Source organism: Lactuca sativa, chromosome 6, assembly GCF_002870075.4.
Source record: "Lactuca sativa cultivar Salinas chromosome 6, Lsat_Salinas_v11, whole genome shotgun sequence".
Lineage (NCBI taxonomy): Eukaryota > Viridiplantae > Streptophyta > Magnoliopsida > Asterales > Asteraceae > Lactuca > Lactuca sativa.
Genome location: NC_056628.2, coordinates 73,595,553 through 73,621,691, shown reverse-complemented (window position 1 = coordinate 73,621,691; position 26,139 = coordinate 73,595,553). Strand labels below are relative to the sequence as shown.

The following is a 26,139-nucleotide window of genomic DNA, read 5'->3' as shown; positions in this document are numbered from 1 at the left end:
TGGCAAGACTTCGAAGAACTGGCAAGACAAATGGCTATGGGTTAACCAGGATCGAGTCGGTCGCGGGCCCTACTGAGCAAACAATTTCTCTAACATTACTCCCAAAGTGTTTCCTCATAACAAGGCTATTGTTGATCTTCTGAAGACCATATAGATCGTGCATGAGGAGTACTCAGAGGTTCTGTTTGCCGGAGTTGGGATGAGCCCCTCTTGGAGATGTCAGGGGAAGAGTCCCATCTTTTACACCATTATTGATGATAGGCGGTTATACCTTTGTTTCCTTTCTGTTATTCTTACTTCCTCTCTCCCCCACCTTTTTTTTGAAAGGGATTTACGTTTTGGAATGATGATTACTATGCCTATGATTTTTTTTTCGTTTTTGCAGGTGTTGAGTCCCCTCTTTCTATGGACGATGTCATGCGAATGCGGTATCAGGGGAAGCTGGATCATCGAGAGACTGATCTTATCGAAACTATTCCTCCGTCATGTCGTGCTGATCGGCTCGCCGTGACTTCTCCTCTGATGACCTTGGATTTGGAGGGTTCTTTTGCAACCATCGTAGAACGGCCTTTGCTTGCGCAACCTATTTCTGACGTTTGCCCCGCCTTTTGTTGCCGATTCTGGTCAACCACAGATGGTTGAGGATAGCAATGATGGCATTATCTATGATGTCCGGCGAACCATACTAAGAGAAAGGTCGTCTTGGCCATGGGGGATACCTCCAATGATGTCTTTAACATCGGGAGGCGGGTTCAATCGAGGCATAATTTTACTCGTTTGTTGAACTCAATCTCCTCCACGCCGGAGGCTTTTTTGTGATCCCTGGTGACGATCAATAGTCTGAGGGGGATTGGAGGAGACTAAGACGCCAATTGTTTCAATCCAAATTGTTCAACAATCTACTTCTGATCTTTCCCCCTAGGGGCCCTGGTAGGGCCTTTCCTCACCAAGCTCCTCCGAGTAGGGGATGTCCAACTAGAAATAATCTTGGTTCTGATATCTTCGTCCCCACCTGGACTTTGCGAAATGATTCTTGCATGTCTGTTCGTACCAATGCCACAGATTTTTCCCACCACGCATTTTCACCTGTTGTCATCATTGATATGGAAACTATGGGTAGCCACGTATTGGCCCACAACATGTCGTATGTTGCTTCTCAGTTGATGTTTTATTTGGTCGTCAGTTCCCACTGTATCCAGTTGTTGAACAAGATGGAAATACCCCATGTTGGTTGTAGCGCCCAAGAGGTTGAACTTAAGCGCCAAGTCTCTGAGATCAAGAAGGATATTCGAGGCTCCGACCAGAGGTACGCCTTGCTGTCATCAGAGAAAACTGCCGCTGAAGAGATTCGATCTGCATTGGAAATGAAGGTGGACTCCCTGACCCAAGCTAATGAGAGGTTAATGATTCAAAACGAGAGATTAAAGCGAGATGTAAGCGATCGTGATAAACTCTTCGAGAAGCTGGGGCTGAAGCAGGGGTTGTACATCATGACCAAGACTGGCTCTTACAAGGGGGGATTATGTGTATCTTGGATAAACTAATTGAACACCCAGAGTTTACCATTATAGTTAGCCGGATCCGACATGCTGCATTTGTTTCCGGTGAAGAGTCCGATCACGATGGACTAAAGGTAGAGATAGACTTTGGGGCTTATGATCCTAATGACAGTGATTCCCGATCCAGCCACACTACCAGCCTTAACGATACACTACTTTCTTTTTCTACAATGGATCATACTTCTCTCTTGGGCTTGGGGCATTTGGATATGGCGGGAATGTGTCAACTTTGTGCCTTGGAGGATGTGGGTGAGGTTCCTGATGACATCCTTATTGGTGGAGCAGGCGGAAGCGGTGGTGGTGATCATGGTGGTGACGATGCAGCAATAGGGGGCGGTGGTGGTGGTGGCGTGGAAGCTAGTAGTGGTGATGATGAAGTTGGTTCTTAAGATACTTGTGTACCGTGTGTTACCCTTCGTGGTGTGAAGAAGAACGTGAAGTGTGTTCTCTTTTCTCCTGTTTACTTGTTTCAACTTTGCATGGTTTTTGGTACTATCAAATGTTGGTGGCCCTTTGGCCTTGCTTGCAATGAATTTTGCATGACTTTTGATAATGTAAAGCATGTTTCCCTATGCTTGTTGTTGTTATTTTGTGTGCGGATCATTACATTTGTGTGTGTGGTTTGGCTCTAAACCTCTGTTATTGTCGCTTTTCACCCTTCGAGTGTAAGATGATTGTATAACACTTAGGCGGTTGCTTTGGATTATGTAGACGTGATAAGATTTCGTGATGTCTGTTTGCATTAAGTGGCTTGCTATGAGGTTATTGCGTTAGACCTAGCAAGCGTACTGAGTGTTAACACGGTCTTTTTGCCCTGCGAATCTATCTTATGTTAGATAGGGTGGCTATTCTGATCCTTGTAAAAATGTTAAGTGTTATAATGAAATGGCTATTCTGCGCCAGGGAAATACGCTGAGTATTTTATTGAAATGGCTATTCTGTGCCCATGAAATATGATGAGTATTTTAATGAAATGGCTGTTCTAAGCCTACGAAATACACTGAGTATTAAAAATGACTATTGCTACAAATACAATAAGTATTTTAATAAAATGGTTGTTCTTAGCCTTAATAATACACCGAGTATTTCTAATGAGATGAGTATTGTGAGCCCTGCAAATACATTGAGTATTTAGATAGAGTGGCTATCCTGAGCCTTACAAATACGCTAACTATTTTGTTCTTTCCAAAAGAGAAAATAAAGCGAAAGGCAAAGGTTCACTAAGCCTTAGATATTGAGTGTCAGCCCGGGTGATCAGTCCAGGTGATGAATTTCTTCTTTTAGAAATGAAACTTCCTTAGGTTCCTGGCATTCCATGTTCTTGGGATTTTCATTCCTTCCATTGCTTCGAGTGAGTATGCGCTGTCGCGGTGAGCCTTGATGACCTTGTATGGTCCTTTCCATGTAGGGCCTAGCTTTCCTTATGAGTGGTTATGGCTTGCCTCGTTTCGCCTTAGGACATAATCCCCTATCTTGAAAGCTTTTTCTTTGACTCTCTAGTTGTAGTATCTTTCCACGACATCTTTGTAGGTCGCTTGGCAAACGTTTGAGCACTCACGCCTTTACTTAATGAGGTCCAAGTTTACCCTCATGTCTTTATCATTGTGTTCTTCTTCGGCAACATTGCTTATGTGCCGTAAGTTAGGCTAAAGGGCGTTTCCTTCATGCTCGTTCTTGGCGTTGTTCTATATGACCTACTCCTGGTTGTTTTTTTTACCCAATTGTCTTTAGCTCTCCCTAGGCATTTCTTGATTCCGTTTACGAATGTTCTGTTGGATACTTTGGTCTGGCCGTTGGCCTGGGGATGTGCTACTGATGTGCAACGTTGCTCAATCCCTTTCTCGGCACACAAACTTTGAAATGGGTTTTTAGCAAACTGTAACCCATTGTCACTGAGGAGTACCCTAGGTGTTCCACACCTTGTCATTATTCTCTTCCATAGGAATTTGATCGTCTGTCTTCTGGATATGCACATTAATGGCTCGGACTCTATCCACTTGGTGAAGTAGTCAACCACAACTACTAGGAACTTCAATTTTCCGAGGGTATCTGGGAATGGTCTGACGATATCGATTCCCCACTGGTAGAAAGGCCATGGACTAGAAATTCTCGTCAGGGGTGCCTAGGGAACCCCTTAAACCGGAGAGTAAGTTTGGCATTCCACACATCTTCGCATTGCTTCTGTCGCGTTTTGATGTATGGTTGGCCAGTAGATGCCCATCCGAAGTATCTTCCCTGTGAGGGTCGTTGCTCCATCATGCGCGCCATCTGGGCCTGCATATGCCTCTTGAAGTGCTTCTTTTCCCCTCTTGAAGTGCTTCTTTTCCCCTGGCTTCATCTATGCATTTTAGCCACGACGTCATGAACCTTTTTCGGTATAGTAATCCTTCTATGATTGTATACAATGGTGCCTTAATTTTTACTCTTCTAGCTTCTTCATGGATTCTTAATTTTTACTCTTCTAGCTTCTATGATTGTATATGATTGGTGTCATCCAGGTGTGTCATGCTGGTGTCAAAGTGTTTACCTATCGCTCATCTATGCTCCATTCCTTGAGTACCTCCACCCAAACCTTCTTGGACAGGTGGTCGAAGCATTTTGATGCTAGGGCGTCCGCTCTTCTGTTCTCCCATCTTGGAATTTGCTTGATGGTGAACTCTTTGAGGGGATCGACGAGTCTTTAAACGGCCTTTAGGTACTTCTCCATTCACTTGTCTCTTGCTTCAAACTCTCTATTATGGTTAGTTTCTAACCTCAAGTTCGTCACGGCTGTTATCGTGTCTGCGCCCATCTGTCTTGCCAGTCGTAGAGTCGTAGGCCGACAAGCAAGGCTTCGTACTCGGCCTCATTTTTAGAGGTATGGAAGTCGAAGTAGAGGGCGTAGGTAATCTCTTCCCTCTTTAGGCTTGTTAGGATCAGGCCCGCTCCCGATCCTTATTTTCTAGATGCCCCATTGGTACATAGGGTCCATCCCTGGCCATCCTTTGGCCAACTTGGGCCTGGTAACTCTTTCTTTTGAGCGCCTACTTTCACTTTTATTGGGAACTTGAGGAGAAAATATGCCAATGCTTTCCCTTTGATGATGGTACGTGGGCGGTACCTAATGTCATGTTCCCCCATCTCGATTGCCCATTTCACCAGGCGTCAGGACGTTTCTGGTTTGAGCGGCCAATTTGTTTATACCTCTATCTTATGTGCTTGGAAGTAGCGTAGCAAGTGTCGTGATGCATAGATGAGTAAGATCACCAGTTTTTCAAAGATATGGTAGTTGGTCTCTGGGACCTGTAAGGCTCGACTGACAAAGTAGACTGATGCTTACCTTCCTTCAATTTCTACTACCAATATCGAGGATATGGCCTCATTTGATGTTGAGAAGTATACCTATAGCATTTCACCTGGAACGGGGCTAACCAGTGTGGGTAATTTGTGTAGGGCTTCCTTAATTTGTTGGAGCGTTGTTTATGCTGCCGGCGTCTACTGGAAGTTGTTCTTTTCAATGCACCCCTATAGAGTATGGAAAAGTGGCATGGCTTTCTCTGACAACTTGGAAATGAAACGGCTTAGAGCGGTCAGTTTACCATTCAACCCTTTAGTTTCTCTTAGAGTGTGGGGGGATGGTACTTCCATCAACTCGTCCAGCTTGGTTGAGCTGGGTTGTGTTCCTTTAGTGGTGACATAGTATCTCAGGAATTGGCCTTCCTCGACACGAAAGGTACACTTCCCCAGGTTTAACTTCATCTTGAACGTTTCCAATGTCTTGAATGTTTCTTCCACGTATTTCAGTAATCTCCTGTCATATGGGCTTTTTATGACCATTTCTTCGATGTATACTTCAATGTTCCTTTCAATTTCCATGGCAAAGATGGAGTCGACGAGGCGCTAGTAGGTCGCACCTGCGTTCTTCAGGCCGAACAGAATTTTGGTGTAGTAGAAAGCCCCAGGGTCCATGTAAAAGGTTGTCTTCTCTTCTTCTTCTTTGCGCATCAAGATCTGGTGGTACCCCTATTACGCATCGAGAAAGCATTTTAGTCTGAAACCCTATAGGGATTCACTTTTAAATCGATTTTTGGTAGGGGTAGCAGTCTTTAGGGCATGATTTGTTTAGATCAGAGTAATCGATGCACATGCGCCACGTGCCATCGTGCTTTTTAACCATGATAGGGTTTGCGATCCAGGTCGGGAAGATTGCCTCCCGGAGTATTCCTTCTTTGGTTAGGTTGACGACCTCAGTGTTGATTGGCATGTTCCTGTCTCCCCTCTTGAACTCATTTTTTTGTTTAATTTCCTTGGCACCCGGTTTGATCATGAGCTTGTGCTCTATGACCTCCCTATCTACTCATACCATGTTCGTCGGAGTCCAAGCAAAGACATGCTTGTATTTATTTAAAAGTGTAACATCCGAAAAATTCAATAAATTTAAAACTTTTCAAAACAACCCTTTTTCTAATATAAGTGTTACAAAACTATTTTTTTTTCAAAAGATTATTTAAAATCATAATCTCCCAAGATCAAATCAGTTGAAAACCAAGGATGTGTACGGTCACACCTTCACCTTGCCACGGTCCACTGAAGTACCTGAAACCATAAACCAAAACTATAAGCATGAAGCTTAGTGAATTCCCCCAAAATCCCATCACATTCACATAATAACAAACAAACAGCATGTCGGGTCCAATCATCATCGGAATGGAATACCCCAAACAAAATGCCAAGATAAAATGGGTCCACAACCTATCGAGGTTGGATTACCCGCGGTCCACAACCTATCGATGTTGGAATACCCATACATATTGGGTCCACAACCTATCGAGATTGGATTACCCCTGACCCACAACCTATCGAGGTTAGAATGCCCATACATATAGGTCTTCGTGATTTAACTTGTATTCCCCCCCCCCCCCCCCCTTGAAACTTAAGAAAAACATGAAAAGATAGGGGTATGAACTCACCTTGTGTGTTCTTAGTGGGTGGATGTTGAAGAAAAGAAGTGTTCTACTCAAGAACACTAAGAAGATGCCTTGAAGATTCGAAGATCTAACATGAATGTGATGATGAAGGTGTAAGATATCCATAATTTGAGTAGAAAGAAGTGAAATAATCATGTGGAGGGTGATAATACTTACAAAAAGTGGAAGAAAAGCTTGCAGAATGGCCTTGAATCTCGAAATTTAGAGAGAGAATTGAGAGAGAGAAAAGGTGTTTGTTTTTGGAGGAAGAAGGAGAGAAATGAGAGAAATGTGAGGAGAAAGGAGGGTTTTCTAGCACTTGACCAAGTGTGTGGCTGAAAAATGGTGGGAAAAGTACTATGGAATGACTAGGTATGGTGGAAGGACAAGGGTGGTTCATGGAGTGGGCATGGGGTGGTTGCTTGTGTCATACACTAAAGCAAAGTCAACACTCCACCAATAATATCCCACCCACTCTTCTTGGATAAGTATTATGCCCCAAAACGTAATTAATTATGAAATAAGGGGTTTTATATGTTAAAATATGATTTTGGGTGAAAACCCCACGCTAAAATAATTAAAATCGGGCTTAGAACGCAAAACTAGTCGAAAACCGGGAAGAAAGGCGAAGTCTGCGAAGCTTCTCGCATGGGGGACCGAAGGTGCGAGGGTTCGGTTACTTGGTGGGAACCGAAGGCGAAGGTGGTCAGAAGCGAACTTGTCAGACCCGAGCCTGTCAGAAGCGAACCTTGGCGAGAAGCGAAATAGACCAAAGGCGAGAGGAGGTTCGGTCCGAAGGCTAGAAGCTCGGTTCGGTCCTGATGGTTTCGGTTCTTCAGCAGTTTGGTCCCTATAGGGGCCTTCAGTTCTAAGAGGGTTCACCCCGTAAAGAGGGGTTTCGATTCCTTAAGGCTTTTTTGCCCATTTTTACCCCGTTTTAAGCGGTTCTTGACCCGGTTAAGGGCCGGGATGACCCGAATGATTATAAAAAGTTGAAAGAAGTTTTGAGAGAGATTTGGGAGACATTTTTAATAGAGAGAGATAGGGTGAAGGAGATTGGGAGAGACTTCTTTTGTGACCGTTTTAAGTGTTTTGGCTTTGAAACGCAAGGTTTGCACACCCTGTTAAGGCTCGTTAGGATGTTATATGCTCTCGAGAGGTATGGAATAATGTTTTACCGAGAAGATTCATCACTTACCCTGATTAGGGTTTAGAATTTCCGAACACGTGAAAACTCTAAGTGATACGTTGTATTAAGATTGCGAGTTGTACAATAAGAATCATAATGGAAACCCTAATATACAAGGGTTAGATGAGTTGACCAGTTTGACTTGTTGACTTTGTTTGACTTTGACTTGACCGGAATTTGACGATTGTCACATCATCCCCCCGTTAGAAGGAATTTCGTACCGAAATTAGTGTTTTGACTATGACTTCAAGAATTTGGGGAAAAGGATGTGGGTACTTTCCAGAGTACAAGAAATTAATAAGGTGGGGACCAATCCGCCTGATGTTAATTGATGGCCTTGGAATTTCTTAGTGTATCTAGAGCTAAGTCGATTTAAAAGGAGTTATTGTTTTGGAATGATAGTGTATTCTATGTGTACCCTTATGCTCTCTGTTTTATCCTTGTTGTTATCATTACGAATATTCCAGGTTGTAGTTAGTGAGTACTAGTATTACGAATGCTTCAACAATTTGTGATGAAATTTGGAATATAAGTCCTAACAGATCTTTTATAATCGCTAGGTGTAAACTAGTCGTATATCCTTAAGATTACAAGGGCAGTCGAATGAGTAACTCCGCCTTAAGCCCACAACCAAACGAGGAACAAGAAGTAAGGCGAACTTATACATTCTAAGTCCATAGAATCTTAATGATATATGACCGTAACGTTTACACTAGCCATATAGATTCACTAGTAAAAACCCTATGTTTTTGTTATAAATGATAAGACTTATTCGGGTCTTTGTCGTGTTCTCGAGGTTTATGGTTGGTATACTTTAATCGATGCTAATCTTTAGTAAAAAAAATTAAAAATCTAAATGTTAATGTTAGAAACACGTACTGGTATTTACGAGTGGTTTCGGGGTGGTGTCTTCGACGGTGATCATAAGTGCCCTTCCACCGTCACCAGTCTTCCTTGCTCTTGGACAGTCTCTCTTAAAGTCTCCCGTTTCACCACATTTGTAACAAGCTCAACTTACTCCAGTGACGGGGACCTGGTTGATGGGTCGTGTCTGTGCCTTACAGAAACGGACAGTGTGTCCCTTCCTGTTGCAATTTTTGCAATGCATTTCTCGGCAAACCCCAGTGTGATCGAAGCTACACTTGTTGCATTCTGGGAGTGATCCATTGTATGGTCTGGCCGGTGCTTGGGTGACAATTGTTGTGGCTGATGCCGAGGCATGTGTCGTGACTGCTGTTGTAATGGCAGGGGCGGCTATGGGTTGTTTTCTTTCTGCGAATCTTTGAGATAGGTTGCGTTCCTTTTTGTTCCAAAACTTTCGTTTATTACTCTTAGGTTTGTGGTCTGAGGCGTCCTTGTTGGTAGACATTTGCTGGTGTCCCTTATTGTTGCAGCAATTAGTATTGTCGGCACCGCTTCCACCTCCACTGGCATTGTTATCATTGATTTGCGCCATGGCGGCTGTCACGGCTGCAGAAACTTAAGAAAAACATGAAAAGATAAGGGTATGAACTCATCTTGTGTGTTCTTAGTGGGTGGATGTTGAAGAAAAGAAGTGTTCCACTCAAGAACACTAAGAAGATGTCTTGATTTCGAAGATCTAACATGAATGTGATGATGAAGGTGTAAGATATCCATGATTTGAGTAGAAAGAAGTGAAATAATCATGTGGAGGGTGATAATACTTACCAAAAGTGGAAGAACAGCTTGCAAAATGGCCTTGAATCTTGAAATTTATAGAGAGAATTGAGAGAGAAAAGGTGTTTGTCTTTTGGAGGAAAAAGGAGAGAAATGAGAGAAATGTGGGAGAGATGAGGGTTTTCTAGCACTTGACCAAGTGTGTGGCTGAAAAATGGTGGGAAAAGTACTATGAAATGACTAGGTATGGTGGAAGGACAAGGGTGGGTCATGGAGTGGGCATGGGGTGGTTGCTTGTGTCATACACTAAAGCAAAGTCAACACTCCACCAATAATATCCCACCCACTCTTCTTGGATAAGTATTATGCCCCAAAACGTAATTAATTATGAAATAAGGGGTTTTATATGTTAAAATATGATTTTGGGTGAAAACCTCACGCTAAAATAATTAAAATCGAGCTTAAAACGCAAAATTAGTCGAAAACCGGGACGAACGGCGAAGTCTGCGAAGCTTCTCGCATGGGGGACCGAAGGTGCGAGGGTTCGGTTGCTTGGTGGGAACCGAAGGTGAAGGTGGTCAGAAGCGAACTTGTCAGACCCGAGCCTGTCAGAAGCGAAGCTAGGTGAGAAGCGAAATAGACCGAAGGCGAGAGGAGGTTCGGTCTGAAGGCTAGAAGCTCGGTTCGGTCCCTGGTACAAGGTTCGGGTTCGGTCCTGATGGTTTCAGTTCTTCAGCAGTTCGGTCCCTATAGGGGCCTTCGGTTCTAAGAAGGTTCGCCCCATAAAGAGGGGTTTCAGTTCCTTAAGGCTATTTTGCCCATTTTACCCCGTTTTAAGCGGTTCTTGACCCGGTTAAGGGCCGCGGTTAAGGGCCGGGATGACCCGAATGATTATAAAAAGTTGAAAGAAGTTTTGAGTGAGATTTGGGAGAGAGTTTTAATAGAGAGATAGGGTGAAGGAGATTGGGAGAGACTTCTTTTGTGACCGTTTTAAGTGTTTTGGCTTCGTAACGCAAGGTTTGCACACCCCGTTAAGGCTCGTTAGGATTGTTATACGCTCTCGAGAGGTATGGAATAATGTTTTACCGAGTAGATTCATCACTTACCCTGATTAGGGTTTAGAATTTCCGAACACGTGAAAACTCTAAGTGATACGTTGTATTAAGATTGCGAGTTGTACAATAAGAAGCATAATGGAAACCCTAATATACAAGGGTTAGATGAGTTGACCGGTTTGACTTGACCGGAATTCGACGATTGTCACACCTGCGTACCAAGAAGTACGCCCAACGTACTCTAATGTTGACCAATAGCGGGGTGCTGACCGCATATGCACAACATACCACCAAGTACCCCCAACATACTTATCCCAATCCCAAAACTCCATTAAGAGCTTATTATATTAAGTTGTTACATCCAAAACTCAGATCCAAGCCCAAAATGATGTCCTAAGTCATAAAGTTTCCAACTTTATGACTTTGCATGGCTATAAAGTTCTTAATGTCCAAAACTCTAAGTTCTTCACCCAATAATACATCATAACTCTTGCATGGAAGGGATGGAAGGGCCAAGATCACATTTTTATAGTTCATAATAGCTTTATAATGGATAAAGTATCCAAATTTATCCATTAAAATGGTCCCAAAAAAGAAGATCTAGTCTTTAAGTCTCAAAGGGACCTAAAAGTTCATATTTTTTTTTAACTTAATCCATTATGTACAAGTATCCAACTTTCAAATCTGAATCAAAATGATGTTTATATGGATAAAATTTCCAACTTTATCACAAGGTCACAAACTTTCAAGATCTAAACTTTATGCACTAAAATGACCAAATGCTCATAACATCCAAACCTAGTTAGATCTAACAAATGCATCATCAAGACTCAAACTTTATACCTCTAGAAGATAGATCAAGGTGAACAAAGTCCAGACCTATAAGCTCCAAAGCAACCAACATTTCTCCTCCAAGGTGCACCATACATACTCCAAAGCACTCAAAAACACCTTCTTTTAGCACACAAGGCTTAACTACGTTTAGGGTTTCATGGAAGGGGTGTTGGAGGGGTGGAGGCTGAGAATGGGGTGGGTTTGGGGGAGTTAAGGAGCTTAAATAGGGCTCAAACCATGAAAATAGGTTTGGGCACTGATTGGATCTGCCCAGCGTACTCATGATGCCTCAGTACCCCCAATGTACTCCCTTTTGTACACCGAATGTACTCAGCACAACCCAAAACTGACCAAACTTCAAATGGGCATAACTTCTTCGTTCTAACTCCGATTTTGACGTTCTTTGTATCTTCGGAAAGGTAACGAGAAGCTCTACACTTCTATCAACTCATAATTTCTTAAAACATTCCAAACAAAAATCCAAAATTCATAAAAGCCCTAAGTGAGACTTTACGGAAATACCCCTTGACGCCAAAACACATACCAAACTCCCGGATAATCCAAATTACATTACCCACACCCAAATGTGTCTAAATCTCTTTTCTTTAAAGGCCCTAAGCTTAATGATACTCGGTCTTCGGGTTACCACCCCCACATAGGAAACAATTCAGAACAGGGCGTTACAAAAATATTGATCAATGCATGTCTCGTCGTCGGGGGAAGGTTGCATTCTATGCCGACTGGTTGGTCCGGGTATTCCCTATTGATGATTTCACTATCACTTGTTGGCTCCGCCTGTGATCTTTTCTTTCCTTCATGATCTCTTTCAGCTACATGATCTCATAACACCATAATTCTCTTAGTGGCGTTTCCAAGATCGTTCTCGGCCTTCTGTTGTACTAAATTTGACTATTCCATGCATTGTCAATAGGATTGCTCTAAATTTGAGTAGGGATGTCCGTCCAAGGATGATGTTGTGTTCTGTTGGATGTCGGATTACAAAAAATCTATGAGGGTTCTTTTGTTCTTTTCCTTGTCATAGATGGTCATCGTGAACCACAGGCGGATCGTGCTTAGGGGCCACAGGTCGTGCCCTATGAATCCTGTCGGCCACCTAGTTGTAGGTTTGAGGCTCTCCTTCCACCTATCTGGGAGGAGACAAAAACAATTCTCGTAGATAATATCTGTTGAACTGCCAGTATCGATGTATACTCGGTGGATAGTAATGTCTCTAATGGGCCCTTGGTTTATGAGCGGCTCGTCTCTTCGCCAGCTTGCCGATTGAGGATGTTTTGCTAAGAATGTCAAGCCTTGCATGGATTTGGTAAGGCTGTCTGCCCCGTCGTATTCTTCCTGCCTTTCCCGCTTTGACCTAATCATCAGGATTTCGTGAGGTTGGTCACACTCCCTTGTTGTATCGTTGGCATTCTCGACATTAAACTTAGCATGGAGACTCCGCGCTACCTCTATGAGGTTCCCTTTTAGTTGTTTCTCCTCCATTTCCCTTTTTAATACATAATAGTTGATGGTGTCGTGTATCTTGATCTTGTGGTATTCATAGTACCGTCCATTTCCTCCCTCCACTGGTTGTTTATCAAAGACTACATAGATGTTTGGTCGCCTGCCTCTTCTTTCATCTCTTTAGAGTGGCCTAAAAAGTCCTTATGGGCACTTCCCTCGCTCAAAGTGTCTTCCACCACCCGGGTTTCCAAGTGGTGCGACAGTGAGTTGTGACGTTTTGTGGCTGAGGCGGTCATGGCGCTCAAGTATGCTTGCTTCATTGCATCCCCTTCATATTGTCTCAGATAATGTTCTACCTTCTCTTTTAGCTCAGCCCGTGTCTGGGGTTAGTTCCCCCCTGAGCGTCTAGAACCGCGGTCCTGGGAGAAGCCCCCACATGAAGGCGCCTGCTATTAATCCTTCGTCATGCCCTAGGACATCTAATGTGGCATTAGTGAACCTGGTGAAGTATTCTCGCCTCGTCTCTCCTTCCTTCTATTTACAACCGATTATTGAGTGTGAATCTCCTTTGTATTTATGCAATTGCATGAAATTTGTCAAGAAAAGGTACTTTAGTTGTGTAAATTTGTAAATGCTCCTTGGCTTTAACATCTTGAACCATGTTCTTGCGTTGTCATCTAAGGTTGTCGGGAAATACATACACCAGAATCGCTCGTCTAGTTTTAACGAGATCATTGTCCACTCGTAAGTATCGATGTGATTATATGTATTTGTGGTTCCATTGTAGGTCTTGAGGTGTAGTAACTTCACTGTATTTGGGATCGCGTAGTCTAGGAGTTCTTTGGCAAATGAAGATGTTACACTTCGCGATAAACAATATTGGTTTAGGATGGAGAAAACACCTTGCGAGTTATATTCTTGGGCGGTGAGGTATGGTTGCATTATCATGCTATTGTATGCCGAGAGGTGCCCAGGGTTTGAGCCGTAAAAGGTTTGTTGCTGAAACGAGAAGATTAGTGTTTGAGTTGATAGGAGGGGTAGGTTTTGTGCTAGTGAGCTGTTTGACATGAATGGATAATGTTGTGGGATTATGGTATTGAAAGGCGTGTTTGTGACAAATGAAGGTGTTTGGAAAGCCATCGTTTGTTCTCTCACCATTTGGCTTAGCGACGGTATTTGTGAGATAACTGGCACGCCGCTGACGTTGTCCGCTGTTAGTGGTGTTATGCTACTTGAGATCGCCTTTAGCTATGGTGTTTGTGTGCATGCACTTTATGCCATTACGAAGGCAGAGGATGTTGGTCCTTCGGCAGTCGGCCTCCATAATTCATTTGTTGGAGTAGTGGTCATCATTGAGTTGCCTTGTTGTGATGTTTCATCGGTAACTGGTTCCAATGACATCATAGGCCTGATGGGGCTCGTCGGGGTCCCACTAGTCCTGCTGGTATCGTCGGATGCCATATTCGAGTGTGCTTTTGTGTAACATCCCCCTCTGGCACGTATCACAATATTGTCCGCTTTGGGCCACTCGGCACAAGGACTTCCCAGGGGGTCACCCATCCTGGTACTACTCCCGCCCGAGCACGCTTAACTGCAGAGTTCTTATGGGATCTGTTGCCCTCACAGCTTTAAAACGCGTTGTGATAGGGAAGGTATCCACACCCCTTATAAGGAATGCTTAGTTCTCCTTCCCAGCCGATGTGGGATAAGATCTAACCCACTTTCACCCCCCATTATAGGGTTCGACGTCCCCGTCGAACACATCGACCCGTGCCCTGGCTCTGATACCATTTGTAACATCCCCCTCCGGCACGTATCACAATATTGTCCGCTTTGGGCCACTCGGCACGAGGACTTCCTAGGGGGTCACCCATCCTGGTACTACTCCCACCCGAGCACGCTTAACTGTAGAGTTTTTATGGAATCTGCTGCCCTCACGGCTTTAAAACGCGTTGTGATAGGGAAGGTATCCACACCCCTTATAATGAATGTTTAGTTCTCCTTCCCAGCCGATGTGGGATCAGATCTAACCCACTTTCACCCCCCATTATAGGGTTCGACGTCCCCATCAAGTGGGTTAGATCTGATCTCACATTGGTTGGGAAGGAGAACTAAGCATTCCTTATAAGGGGTGTGGATACCTTCCCTAACACAACGCGTTTTAAAGCCGTGAGGGCAGCAGATCCCATAAGAACTCTGCAGTTAAGCGTGCTTGGGCGGGAGTAGTACCAGGATGGGTGACCCCTTGGGAAGTCCTCGTGCCGAGTGTCCCAAAGCTGACAATATTGTGATACGTGCCTGAGGGGGATGTTACAAATGGTATCAGAGCCAGGGCACGGGTCGATGTGTTCGACAGGGACGTCGAACCCTATAATGGGGGGTGAAAGTGGGTTAGATCTGATCCCACATCGGCTGGGTCACAACATGAAGGAATCGCCAGCTGTTCTTTGGGAGGAGGTTCCGGAGAAAACGCTCGGACGGTCAAGTTAGTGGATAGACTTGGGTGTAGTCTAGAGTGAATTAGGAGAGAGCGAATTACTTTCCAAGGTACCGGAGGAGGCCTTTTATACTAAGGCCTTTTGCTAGTCCATACAGGACAAAGGCATCAGACCCGACATGATCAGGGGCGCTCATTGGGTAATTGTGCTCCTTGATCTGTCAGGGCCAACTATTGGTTTAGGTGATAATGTTCTGAGCATCTTCCTTGTCTCTTAGCGCCATTTTACTTTGTCGCGGAGTACAAGGTGCCCTTGGTGGGGCCGAGCCTTTTCTGCGGACGCCCTGCTCTTAGGGGCATCCCCGAGCGCGAGGTTCCATCGGGCTTATTCCGCCAGGCGCGAATTGCCTTGGGAAATTATCAGGCGTGTCTGAGTACGAATCTTCGTTCGTGCAAACGGCACGTCATCATATATATATATATATATATATATATATATATATATACACACACACACACACACACACACACACACACATCATTCTTTAGGATTTTTTGTTAAATTGATTATTGTTTTAAGTGTATGAGTGAACATCAGTAGCAGTTGAATAGAGATAGATGGTTTAGTGGTGTAATTTGAAGGGATGAGGAGATCAAAATATTTGTTGGGTTGTCACCTTGGTGGTGAACCACTGAGGTACCATTTTGGTGTGAAAGCTAGTGGGGTGCTTGATGAGGAAAGATATATTTCTCTAGTTTATTAAATAAAGTAATATATATCATTTTCATATTCAGTTAAACTAGGAGTCTAGGAATATATTATTGAAGGAAAGTGATGTTCTTTATTCCCAAATATCACACTTTATAGTATTATATATTCTTATGAGTAGGCTTTATAATGAGATTTTCGGTTTAAGACTCAAGGTAAAATTTCCGATTGTCGTTTTTATTCTTGACAAGAAAGTGTGTAAGACGATCATGCTGGCGTTTAGAGATTTGAACATAAAAAAGCACACATAGAGAATATTGTAGGTTTTCTGGAATTTGGTGGCTACATTTCATGTAGAAGAATAGGGATGGACAATTATATTGATTTTTTTTAATATGCAATCTAGGTCAAGTAAAGGAGGGATACTGGTGTCATTTTGAAGAAACTAGAAAAAAAAAAGTTAGCATTGCAAGAAGCATTGAATTTACTAGTAAACAAATAGAAAATAAGAGAAGGTACAAGAGAAATATCCTCCAAAAGACAATAACAAATATTGTGAGCATCACTTGATTTGTGGTCATGATACAACGGAGTGGGGCGTCTTGAAGAAAGAAATGGAAGGTCACTTGAAGTCCAGGAAATTGAATAGTTACACCATGGATATGAAAAAGAAAAGTTATAAAGATAAATGACCAAGAGACAAAGAAGAAACCAGCAAGCATAATGAGAACGAGATTTTAATGATCATGTCAAGAGATATTAAAGAAAGAGATGACCCTAGTCGTCCCAGCAGGGGAAACATTAAATTTATCAAAAATGATCCTATCCCTAAAGACCATAGGGGAGACGAGCCCTTATTTATCAAAGGAGTAATAGATAGAGTTCGGGTCGACAAGATATATGTCAATGGAGGCAACTCATCGGAGGTGATATTCGAACATTGTTTCCAATATTTCCCAGAAAATACAAAAGAAAAACTTAAAGATCCTTTATCCCCCCTCATTAGCTTCGATAAACACTAACTTTGGCCACTTGACACCATTACTCTCCCACTCACAGTGGAGGACTATAAGGGAAGCATAAAGAAAACAATTGATGTTGAATTTGTTGTGGTTCGGGTACCTTCCCCATACAACATCATCTTCGGTCGAGAAGGTTTAAGGAAACTCAAAGTTGTTCCTTCTATGTTGCATGGGTTAGTTAAATCATCCATCTTAATGGGGTTGGGATCATGGTATGCGTCCCAATGATCACACCACGCTGCAACCAAATAATAGACTATGAACAGTTTGACATCAGACATAAACGACAACAAGATCGTGAGGACGGAAAATTCATATATAAGAAGTACCCGAATCAACCAATAAAGATAGGAGTTTCACTTCCCCCATCACTTAAAAAGGAACTCTGAAAACTTCTTCAAGACAACATGGATATTTTTTTCTTGGACACCTTCTGCTACGGAAGGAATATCCTGAAACTTAGTTGAACACAAGATTAGCCTTATCCTAAAGGCTCGTCCCATCAGGCAAAAGAAACGCACGTTGGCAGGTGAAACGAGCAAGACAGTGAATGAAGAGGTCGATAAACTGGTCAAGGCAACGATTTTAAGAGAATCACTATTCCCTGTATGGATATCTTACCTGGTCTTAGTTAATAAATGAGACGGGTCATTGCGTATGTGTGTGGACTATACAAGTCTCAATAAGTCTTGTCCCTAAGGATTGCTACCCCATCCTCGAAGTCGACCAAAAAGTTGAATCTCTAGAAGGCTTCCGATGAAAGAGTTTCCTAGATGCGTACAAGAGATATCATCAAATTCACATGGCAAAATACGATGAAGATAAAACATCTTTCTATACAAATCGAGGCACCTTTGTTACACTAAAATGCCATTTGGTCTAAAGAATGTATGAGACACTTACCAATGCATGGTTGATAAAGTTTTCAAAGAACAAATAGGACGCAATGTGGAGGTCTATGTGGATGACATGGTTATATAAAGCAAGGGGGAGGAAACCTTAGGGTAGTAGGGCGTAGCACTACTAATTTGGTTTGGATTTCCTATGTAAGGCCTGAGATATAACAATTAAGGAGAGCCTCATTAGAGATTCCGATGACCCGGTTACATAATTTCTCAAACGCAGCTTGATAGGCGGTGATAGTGGTAGTTGTTTGAGTTTGAAGAGGGAGGCGTGGTGGTATTCATAATCGGATGTGCCGAATCGGAGTACGAGAGCCCGAGAAAATTCTGGCCATGTACCTAAAAGTTGGTTATTGGCGAGGTACTTATACCAACTCAAGGCGTCTCCGGTGAAGTAAAATTGGGCCAAAGAGAGGCGTTGTGGTGGTGGAACGGAGTAATACGTGAAGTAGTTTTCTGCTTGAAAAAGCCAATCAAGGGGATTGGATTCGTCGAATGTTGGGCGGTGTATTTTAGGGGGGCGGAGGTTGGTGTACGGTGGTGGCAACGACTATGGTGGTAGCCCGTTGATGTTGTTGGTGGGGAGGAGTTGGACAATGGTGTCAGTTTCTTTAGCGATATTAGCGGCTTGAGTAGCGAGATGAGTGGTGATTGTGTCCAGGCGATGGTTGGTAGCGGTGGAGAGGTGGGTGAGAACCTGTGTAATTGATCGTTAAGGGCGACAATGGGCTGGTCAAAGGCGGCCTTGGTGTTGTCAGAGGTGGAACCTGACTCGACTCTGGGAGGCATGGAGACGATAACGAAAGCACCAAATTGATAGAGGCCCTTTTTGAGATGGCTAATCTCCTAAAATTCAAAAGAATAACACAAAAGCTTGAAGCAATTTTCTTAATCATTTTGCCAAAAGAAAGTAGTGTGGAATGCATAAATAGAACTACTAGTTAGAAAACAGGAAAAATGCTAACAAGAAGAAACGTGAACTATGACCGGTTCTTTGAAGGACGTGGTCTCATACGTGATGTAAACAAGAAATAATGAAAACTAGGGTTACTGTCTACATTATTCACGAAAGGGATGTGTGGTATTTCATTTGGGCTTTGTGTTGGGCTCTTCAGGTGGAGTTGGGGTTGTTTCAGTTGGGCTCGTATCATACAACTTGTAGTTTGACCAGATTACCTAGTTTCTTCGACAGGACAGTTACATAACACATCACCCGGAGTGACCAGGCTATCCCTAGTATCATATCTACGGAGCCCAATTCATATACGAAAGCAATGGTGACAAAATAGTATGGTCCTAGGGTGACCGAAACCTCCTTGCATTGCTTCGACATCCAAACCTTCCTATCATCCCCCATTCTGATATATATACGCCCAAAGAATGATATAATTAACCCGAGAGAGATGGCGACATGCTTTGACAAGAAATTATGAGTGGCACCACTATCCACAAGAACTAAGACCAAGAAGCCATTAATTGCACTTGTGAGTTTGATCGTTGATAGCTCTGGAGAACCTGGGGGTTTGTTCCATGGTTCTAGAGAGGAGCACTCGTCCTCGATAGTCTCGTCCTCTTCCTTGATTTCAACGCAACAAGCCTCTCGGTCTTCGTCAAGAGTCTCACTGTCTGCAAGCAGGAGGATGGATAGGCCTCTGTTGGTGCACTTATGCTAGGTAGAGTACTTCAATCCTCATTTGAAATATAACCCTCCTTTCCTTTTTGTCTTCCCATTACGTACAAGTTAAATGCCTCATATTAGGCTGCACGGAGTGGGAGCGGGAAAAGGGGTGAAAGAAGCTTCCTCACTCTTGAACACCACTACTTGGGTGAGGGAAACATCCCGCGAGAAAGAGGTGGGGGGAGGGAGTGCCGCACTCTCTCTCTTCATGCTATTGGACAGTTTTTTTTTTTCTTTTTATCCTTTTTAATATTTATAAAATTATATACCTATCAAAAAATATAAAAAATATATATGTATGAAATATATTTTTAAAAAAATATAAAAAAAATAGTGAGGAAGCTTCCCACCCATTCCTTGGGAGGTGAGGGAAAGGAAAAAAAAGAAAAAAGTAGTGTGGCCCACAAAAAATAAGGGAAACATTCCTCCGTTATTAGGGATCCCATTTATAATTGTGGGATCCGGCTTATTAGGTGGGCAGGTATGGGCCGGACTCAAAAACCCCGTGGAGTAACTAGGCTTATGAATGGACTAGGTAAATGGACGTGGACCCAAATGAGTAGTACCTGAGTTGCGACGGAAATTAGGTTTCTCCGGTTGTCCTCCTAGTGCTACTTCGACGTTCCGGGAAATACTCCATTGCTTGATCGCAAGTTGAAGGGCTGAGAGTTCGAACGCAGTTTCTGATTTCTATTTGCAGCCCTCTCAAAAACCATCCAACGGATTGTACTTCTGACTGGTCGGGTATAAGTGCCGATAGAGCCTCGAAATCCACGATATATTCTTCAACGTTGCATTCTTGAAAGAGAGATCCCAAAGCCTCATTAGCCTTACAATACTTGGTGCCACTGAATATATTCAAGAGCTTCAATCGAAATTGCTCCCATGTAGTATCCGGGTGTCGGATTAAAAGGTTAGTGAACCAATGTAACACAGATTCATCCATACACATCTGGGACAAACCGAGCTTTTGATTCGTGGGGGTTTTATGAACTTGGAAATACAACTCATCTTTGCTTACCCAGCCACGAGCATCTATCCCGTTACAGGTAGGAAGCTTGACCTTGGGGAGAGAAAAGAGCGATTCATCAATCTTCTGGGGTGGGGGTTGCGATGGGGTGACGATGGTGGGGTTTTCTTTGGTGCCGGAGGTGGAGATTAGGGTATGGTTTCAAATAACTGACCCTGTACTTCCAGACGTCGGTTTGGATTGTGAGGGAGTCGAGGGTTGGATGTTTGCTTTCATTTTCTCCATCTTTGCCTCCATCTACTTGGGTAGATCAGTCATTAGAGTCTGCAAAGCACGAACCGAGCCTGTTAAATCTTTCATCTGGTCGCTAAGTTGATTAAGCTTCTCTTCATGGGAGTGCATCGTGGTTTGCAACCTGGTTTGAATCTCTGCTTCAGTGGGTTGTACCATGGTGGAGAAAGCGGAGGAATCTATTCGATTTCCCGGCAAGGGAGCCAAAATAATCGTGACATCTTAAAAAAGCTATCTGCTATACTTGTCATCCTTTTTGTATCTTTTTAAGTAAAAAACAAACATTGCCTAAAATAAGATAAAAAAGCTATCTGCTATACTTGTCATCCTTTTTGTATCTTTTTAAGTAAAAAACAAACATTGCCTAAAATAAGAAATGGGATAAAGTTATGTGCATTTAACCAACCTTCAAATAACAACAACTAGTCTGGTTTACATGTGGCCCTCTTTCTTTCCTTTTTCCTATTAAGTGATGTATGGAAATTTATCTTTAAAAAATATTTAAGAAAATTAGGACACATTTGGGTAAATGAGGAAATCTCATAATGACTTAAGTCCAGTGTGAAGGGTAAAATGGTCATTGACTTGATGTATGTTTGTTTATTTTATCAGGTTGGTACGGTTGGAGGAGGGACACAGCTGGCATCACATTCAACATGTGTGAATATATTCAATCGACATCTACTCATAAACATCATCTACAGACCTAAAAACTGTTCCTTAATTACTATGTAGCTAGTTATATATAATGGATTTGTGCTTGTTGTAAGATCATTATTGAATGAGTTTGTTGTTCTGGACAAGTGTTGAATTATTGGGCATTGAGAACTAGTTGTGATTTGAGGCTTCTTGTAAGCTGGATTTGTGTGGCAGATTTTTTCTTTTCTATATATACTCACATATTGATAATATTACTATATCTAGCTGTAGTAAACTAACATGATATGAATTACAAAGTTGTACATTGTATGCAATTGAGATTTCATGGATTGCATGGTGTACAGATGATATGGGTACTGCTGAAAGGAGAGTTGCAAAGAGTCCTGCTTATTTCAAGCATGGGGATTATGTTCTTGGATTAAATGTCAGTTTAAGTCTTTTTTCTGTTCTGGGCTACAAACATTATAATGTAACTTATACATGGAATGAAATTAAATTAAAAGACATGAATTTAATATAAAAGTTCCTCCTAAACTAGAGCCAAAACAATGCACGAAACCCGAACCGTTTCAGTTAGAGAGCATGGTGAGACATGAAGAGGAAATGCAAAGGGAGATGGAAGAAAGAAAGAAGCTGGAATAGGAAGAAGCTAAGATGAGATTGTTCAAGGCCTAACCATACTTAAAAAAGTAAGAAAAATAAGTGAATGCCAAAAATAGCAACATACTGTCATTCATCTATTTGTAGTATATTTAGAAACAAAAGTACGTTTCTATTTATTTAGCAATAAACTTTGCTTCAAAAAATGCTTACTTTTTTGACTTGCAGGGATCCAACTCCAGTTCCTGAGAATATGTAGTGTGACTGATGTTCAAGAATTCGAATTAAAAACCACGAATTTTGATATATTTTTTATAATTTTTTAGTAGTTATATAATATTATAATTTAATAAAAAAAACAGAAACAAAGCCTGGCCAATAAGAGGAGGAGAGAGAATGCGGGGAGCATTCCCCTCACCCCCTTCCCACACCACATTTCCCACACCATCGGTGTGGTGTTCCGAGGTGCGGGTTCGTTTCCCGTGCGCTTTTCCTGCTACACTCCGCACAACCTTATGAGAAAAAAAAAAAAAAAAAAAAAAAAACTTTCTAGGGAACCTTCTTTCATGCAACCAAGGGAAATAGCCACCCATGGTGTTGGTGGGAAATTTATTGATAAAAGGCACTTAGAAACCCTACAAAATACAACTAAAACATGCAAGGTCTTACATTACTACACCTTTAGTCCAAAATAAGAACACTTATAGGTTATAAAAAAAAAATCATACATGATACAAAGAAGCACTAAATATATAGACAACTACATATATGCAACCCTCCATAAATCTTCAATGAACAATGCCACCTACCCATAAACCCAATCTTCGACGCCATCATAAAAGTGAAAAAAAACTCGTCTCCCATGACTGTTGACAAGTAAAGCTCCACATGCTATCCAAAATCCAGTAGCAAAACCGCAGCCCTCACCAATATGAAACCAATTCCAAACTTCATCCACGTCTCCCCCCTCACCCTCGCTTTTACCAACCACCAATGGTACTTTTGATTCTTCATCTCCTTGACATTTTTTGGAAAGGGGAGGTCCACATAGTGCTGCATTTCCATCATATCTTGAAGGTTCAAAAGACTGGAGCTGAGTGCTAGTTGGGATTCTCCCTGACAAGTTATTAAATGACACGTCTAGGTAATTCAATAAACTCATTTGAGACATACTTGATGGTATCCCTCCTGATAAAATGTTTCTAGATAAATCCAAAGCTAAAAGTTGTTTCATCTGACCAATTTTCAATGGAATCTCTCCAAGAAGACAGTTCTTTGATAAGTTGAGTGCAATTAAGTCATAGAGATCCATAAGTTCATGTGGTATTTGTCCTGTTAAATTGTTGCTTGACAGGTCAATGGTCTTCAACAATCCCAGATTACGGGTGAATTCACGCTCACTTCCTTGCCATTCGATCATCATATGGTCAGCATACTCACTGGAATTTGAATAACCATTTCCTGACTTTTTCATTATCCAATCAATTAAAATGGAATATATGTTTGGTGGTGGTGATAAGAATCCTTCTTGAACCATGCTTGTAAGATTATTCAAACATGAGGGGATGGTTCCCTGGAGATTGTTCATTGACAAATCCAAAATTTGAAGATTTGCAAGATAACATAACTGTAAAGGGATGGTTCCGAAGAAGTTGTTTGATCTTAGGATAAGACCATACAACCTTGATAAGTTTTCCCCAATCCAAACAGGCACATAACCAGAAAACTTGTTGGCCCCCAAATTCATCAAGTTTAAGCTCGTGCAATTCTTCAAGGATAATGGCAATTCCCCAGAAAAGTTGTTCTTGTATAAATCCAGCACCTCAAGTTCTCTCAAATATCCAATGGAGGGAGGAAGTCTTCTAGATAGATTGTTGTGTCCTAGATTAAGGACTTTTAGTAGTTTGAGATGCCACAAACAGTCTGGAAGTTTTCCGGTGAAAAGGTTATGGGAGAGGTCAAGAACTTCCAAAAACCCATCAACCATTTGGCATAAAAAAGAGATTCCTCCACTGAATTTGTTTCTGGAAAGGTTTAACAATGCCAAAGTGGAAGAGACATTCGATAGTGGACCAGAAAAACTGTTGGAACTCAAATCTATCACTGAACCGTTGTCAAAATTTGATGATAAATCTGGTCCTTCACCGCTGATGTTGTTGGAAGAGAGATTCAAATATCTTAACTGAGAAGGCCATGTGTCCCAAAACTCCATAGGAATTTTGTCTGAAATTTTGGAATTGGCAATATGAAGACGGGTGAGATTTCTCAGTGTTTGAACCCATTTGGGGAAATGAGGCCCTAGATTGCACGAGTTCATATCAATAAGCTGTACATAAGAAAGTTTTGACATATGATCTGTGGAAGGAACTCCTTGGAGTTGGTTTTCTGAAAGATATATCTCAAAAGCCTTCGACTTTCCAATGTTTTTAGAGATGGCACCTCTAAAAGAATTGGAAGAAACGTCAATCTCTTCAAGCATGGGTAGTTCCCACACTTTGTCACTTATAATGCCATTTAAGTGATTATGAGATACCCATAAATGTCTTAGGGATGAAAACTTTTGGATGTCATCAGACAATGACCCTATAAACTGGTTATAAGAAGCATCCAATTCTTGCAATGTAAGTGATGTGCATCCAGACAAGTTGCTCAGAAAACCAGGAAATTTGACAACGGCAGAGTTGCTATCAAATCTTAAACTTACCAAACTACAAAGGCTACCAAGATATTTGGGTATCCCATCTAACATGTTGCTAGACAGATCAAGAAAGTGAAGCTTATTGCTTGTTAATGGGAGCAACCAATGATACATGGATGAGTTGAGACTGTTGTTTCCAAGATAAAGGGATTGAATAGATGAAGAAGAAGAGTTGAGAAATGAAGAAGAATATGGATACATGACCTGTGACAGCTCACATCCATCTAAACTTAAATATGATAGTTTTCGGAGACTCAAAATTACATCTACCCAATGATTTTGTTTGGCTAGGGAAATCCCATCCATCCCAAGTTGCTGCAAATGAGAGAGATGAGATAACCACTGTAGGTTCTCAACTCTACATCTGCCAACAACTCCAAGGTAAAGGTATTGCAAGTTGGTGAGATTTCCAAACTCTGGAGGAATGGTTCCATAAAAAGAGTTATAAGAAAGGTCAAGGTACCTTAATTTGGTCAAGGAACCAATGGACTTGGGGACAGTTCCATTAAGATTATTGGAATTGAGTTTGAGGTCTCTTAATCGAGCCATGGAACCAAAGAAGGCGGGAATGGTTCCACAAAAAGAATTGTAGGAAAGATCAAGAAAGTTTAAGTAGCTTAAGTTAAGCAATGAATGGCTAATCTCACCTCTAAGATTATAGTCGCTGATATCAAGCTCTGTAACATGACCAGTTTGGTTGTTGCAGGTGACTCCTTTCCATTGACAGCAGTCATGTTCATTAGGTCTCCATGTTGAGAGACTGCCATCAGGATCTTGAAGGGGAGCTTTGAAAAGAAGCAGAGCATGTCTCTCCATATCCAAACACTTGTTCATTACACCATTAGTATCATCTCCTCCTCCTTCTTCCACCGCTACCAATTGGTGGTAGCCATATACTGTCACAAGGCGTAGCATCGTAAGTGACAAAATTGTAAAAACACAAGGATGCATGATGTACGTAGATGTAAATATTGATATTTTCTTATTTGTGTTGATGCGTATATGAACTGTCTCCCCCATTATCGATGACTTGTATATATAGTCTCAAACTCTTGACTGTGAAGAGGAAGGATTCATTATGTGGAGAATACAATACTTAATTTCCATGACATCAGAACCAAATTAAGGTTCAAAGACGTAAAAGTCTTGGAAATTTCTACGAGACAAATTAAAGATGAGGAATTGGAATAAACTGCCCCAAATTAGAAGCTGAAAGACTTACAAGTCCTGGAAATTTGTCTTTATTATATATTTTTCCATTTCGTGATACGTTTTGGTCCTCAAGCTAATGTGATATTAACTCCCAAAAAGACAAACATCATCCAACACAGATCCACACGGAAATGATATATTTGGGCTTATAAATTTAGCGACTATGCAATGGAATTTTCTCACTTAGATTATTAAATCGTGAACTTATATAAATGATGCCAAGTTGCTCCATTTGGTTTGATCACCAGTATACAAGTCATTTAATAGTGCGAGTGATT

The 26,139-nt window shown here is 41.9% G+C and overlaps 1 protein-coding gene and 1 long non-coding RNA gene across 2 annotated transcripts; both read right to left on the bottom strand.

Moving 5' to 3' along the window:
• Positions 1–2,785: 2,785 nt before the first annotated feature.
• On the bottom strand, positions 2,786–20,932 carry LOC128126704 (uncharacterized). Its single transcript, XR_008224771.1, has 2 exons — positions 19,997–20,932; positions 2,786–6,134 (listed from the first exon to the last, which is right to left on the bottom strand). It is a non-coding gene; the product is annotated as an uncharacterized LOC128126704 (long non-coding RNA).
• A 1,289-nt stretch (positions 20,933–22,221) lies between these two features.
• On the bottom strand, positions 22,222–25,840 carry LOC111890151 (receptor-like protein EIX2). Its single transcript, XM_023886304.3, has one exon. The coding sequence runs from the start codon at positions 25,667–25,669 to the stop codon at positions 22,757–22,759; it is 2,913 nt and encodes a 970-aa protein (XP_023742072.1). The 5' UTR covers positions 25,670–25,840; the 3' UTR covers positions 22,222–22,756.
• Positions 25,841–26,139: the final 299 nt, after the last annotated feature.

Excerpts from the sequence above, each read along its gene's own strand:
- LOC111890151 (XM_023886304.3), bottom strand. The coding sequence starts at position 25,669 with ATGGGGGAGACAGTTCATATACGCATCAACACAAATAAGAAAATATCA.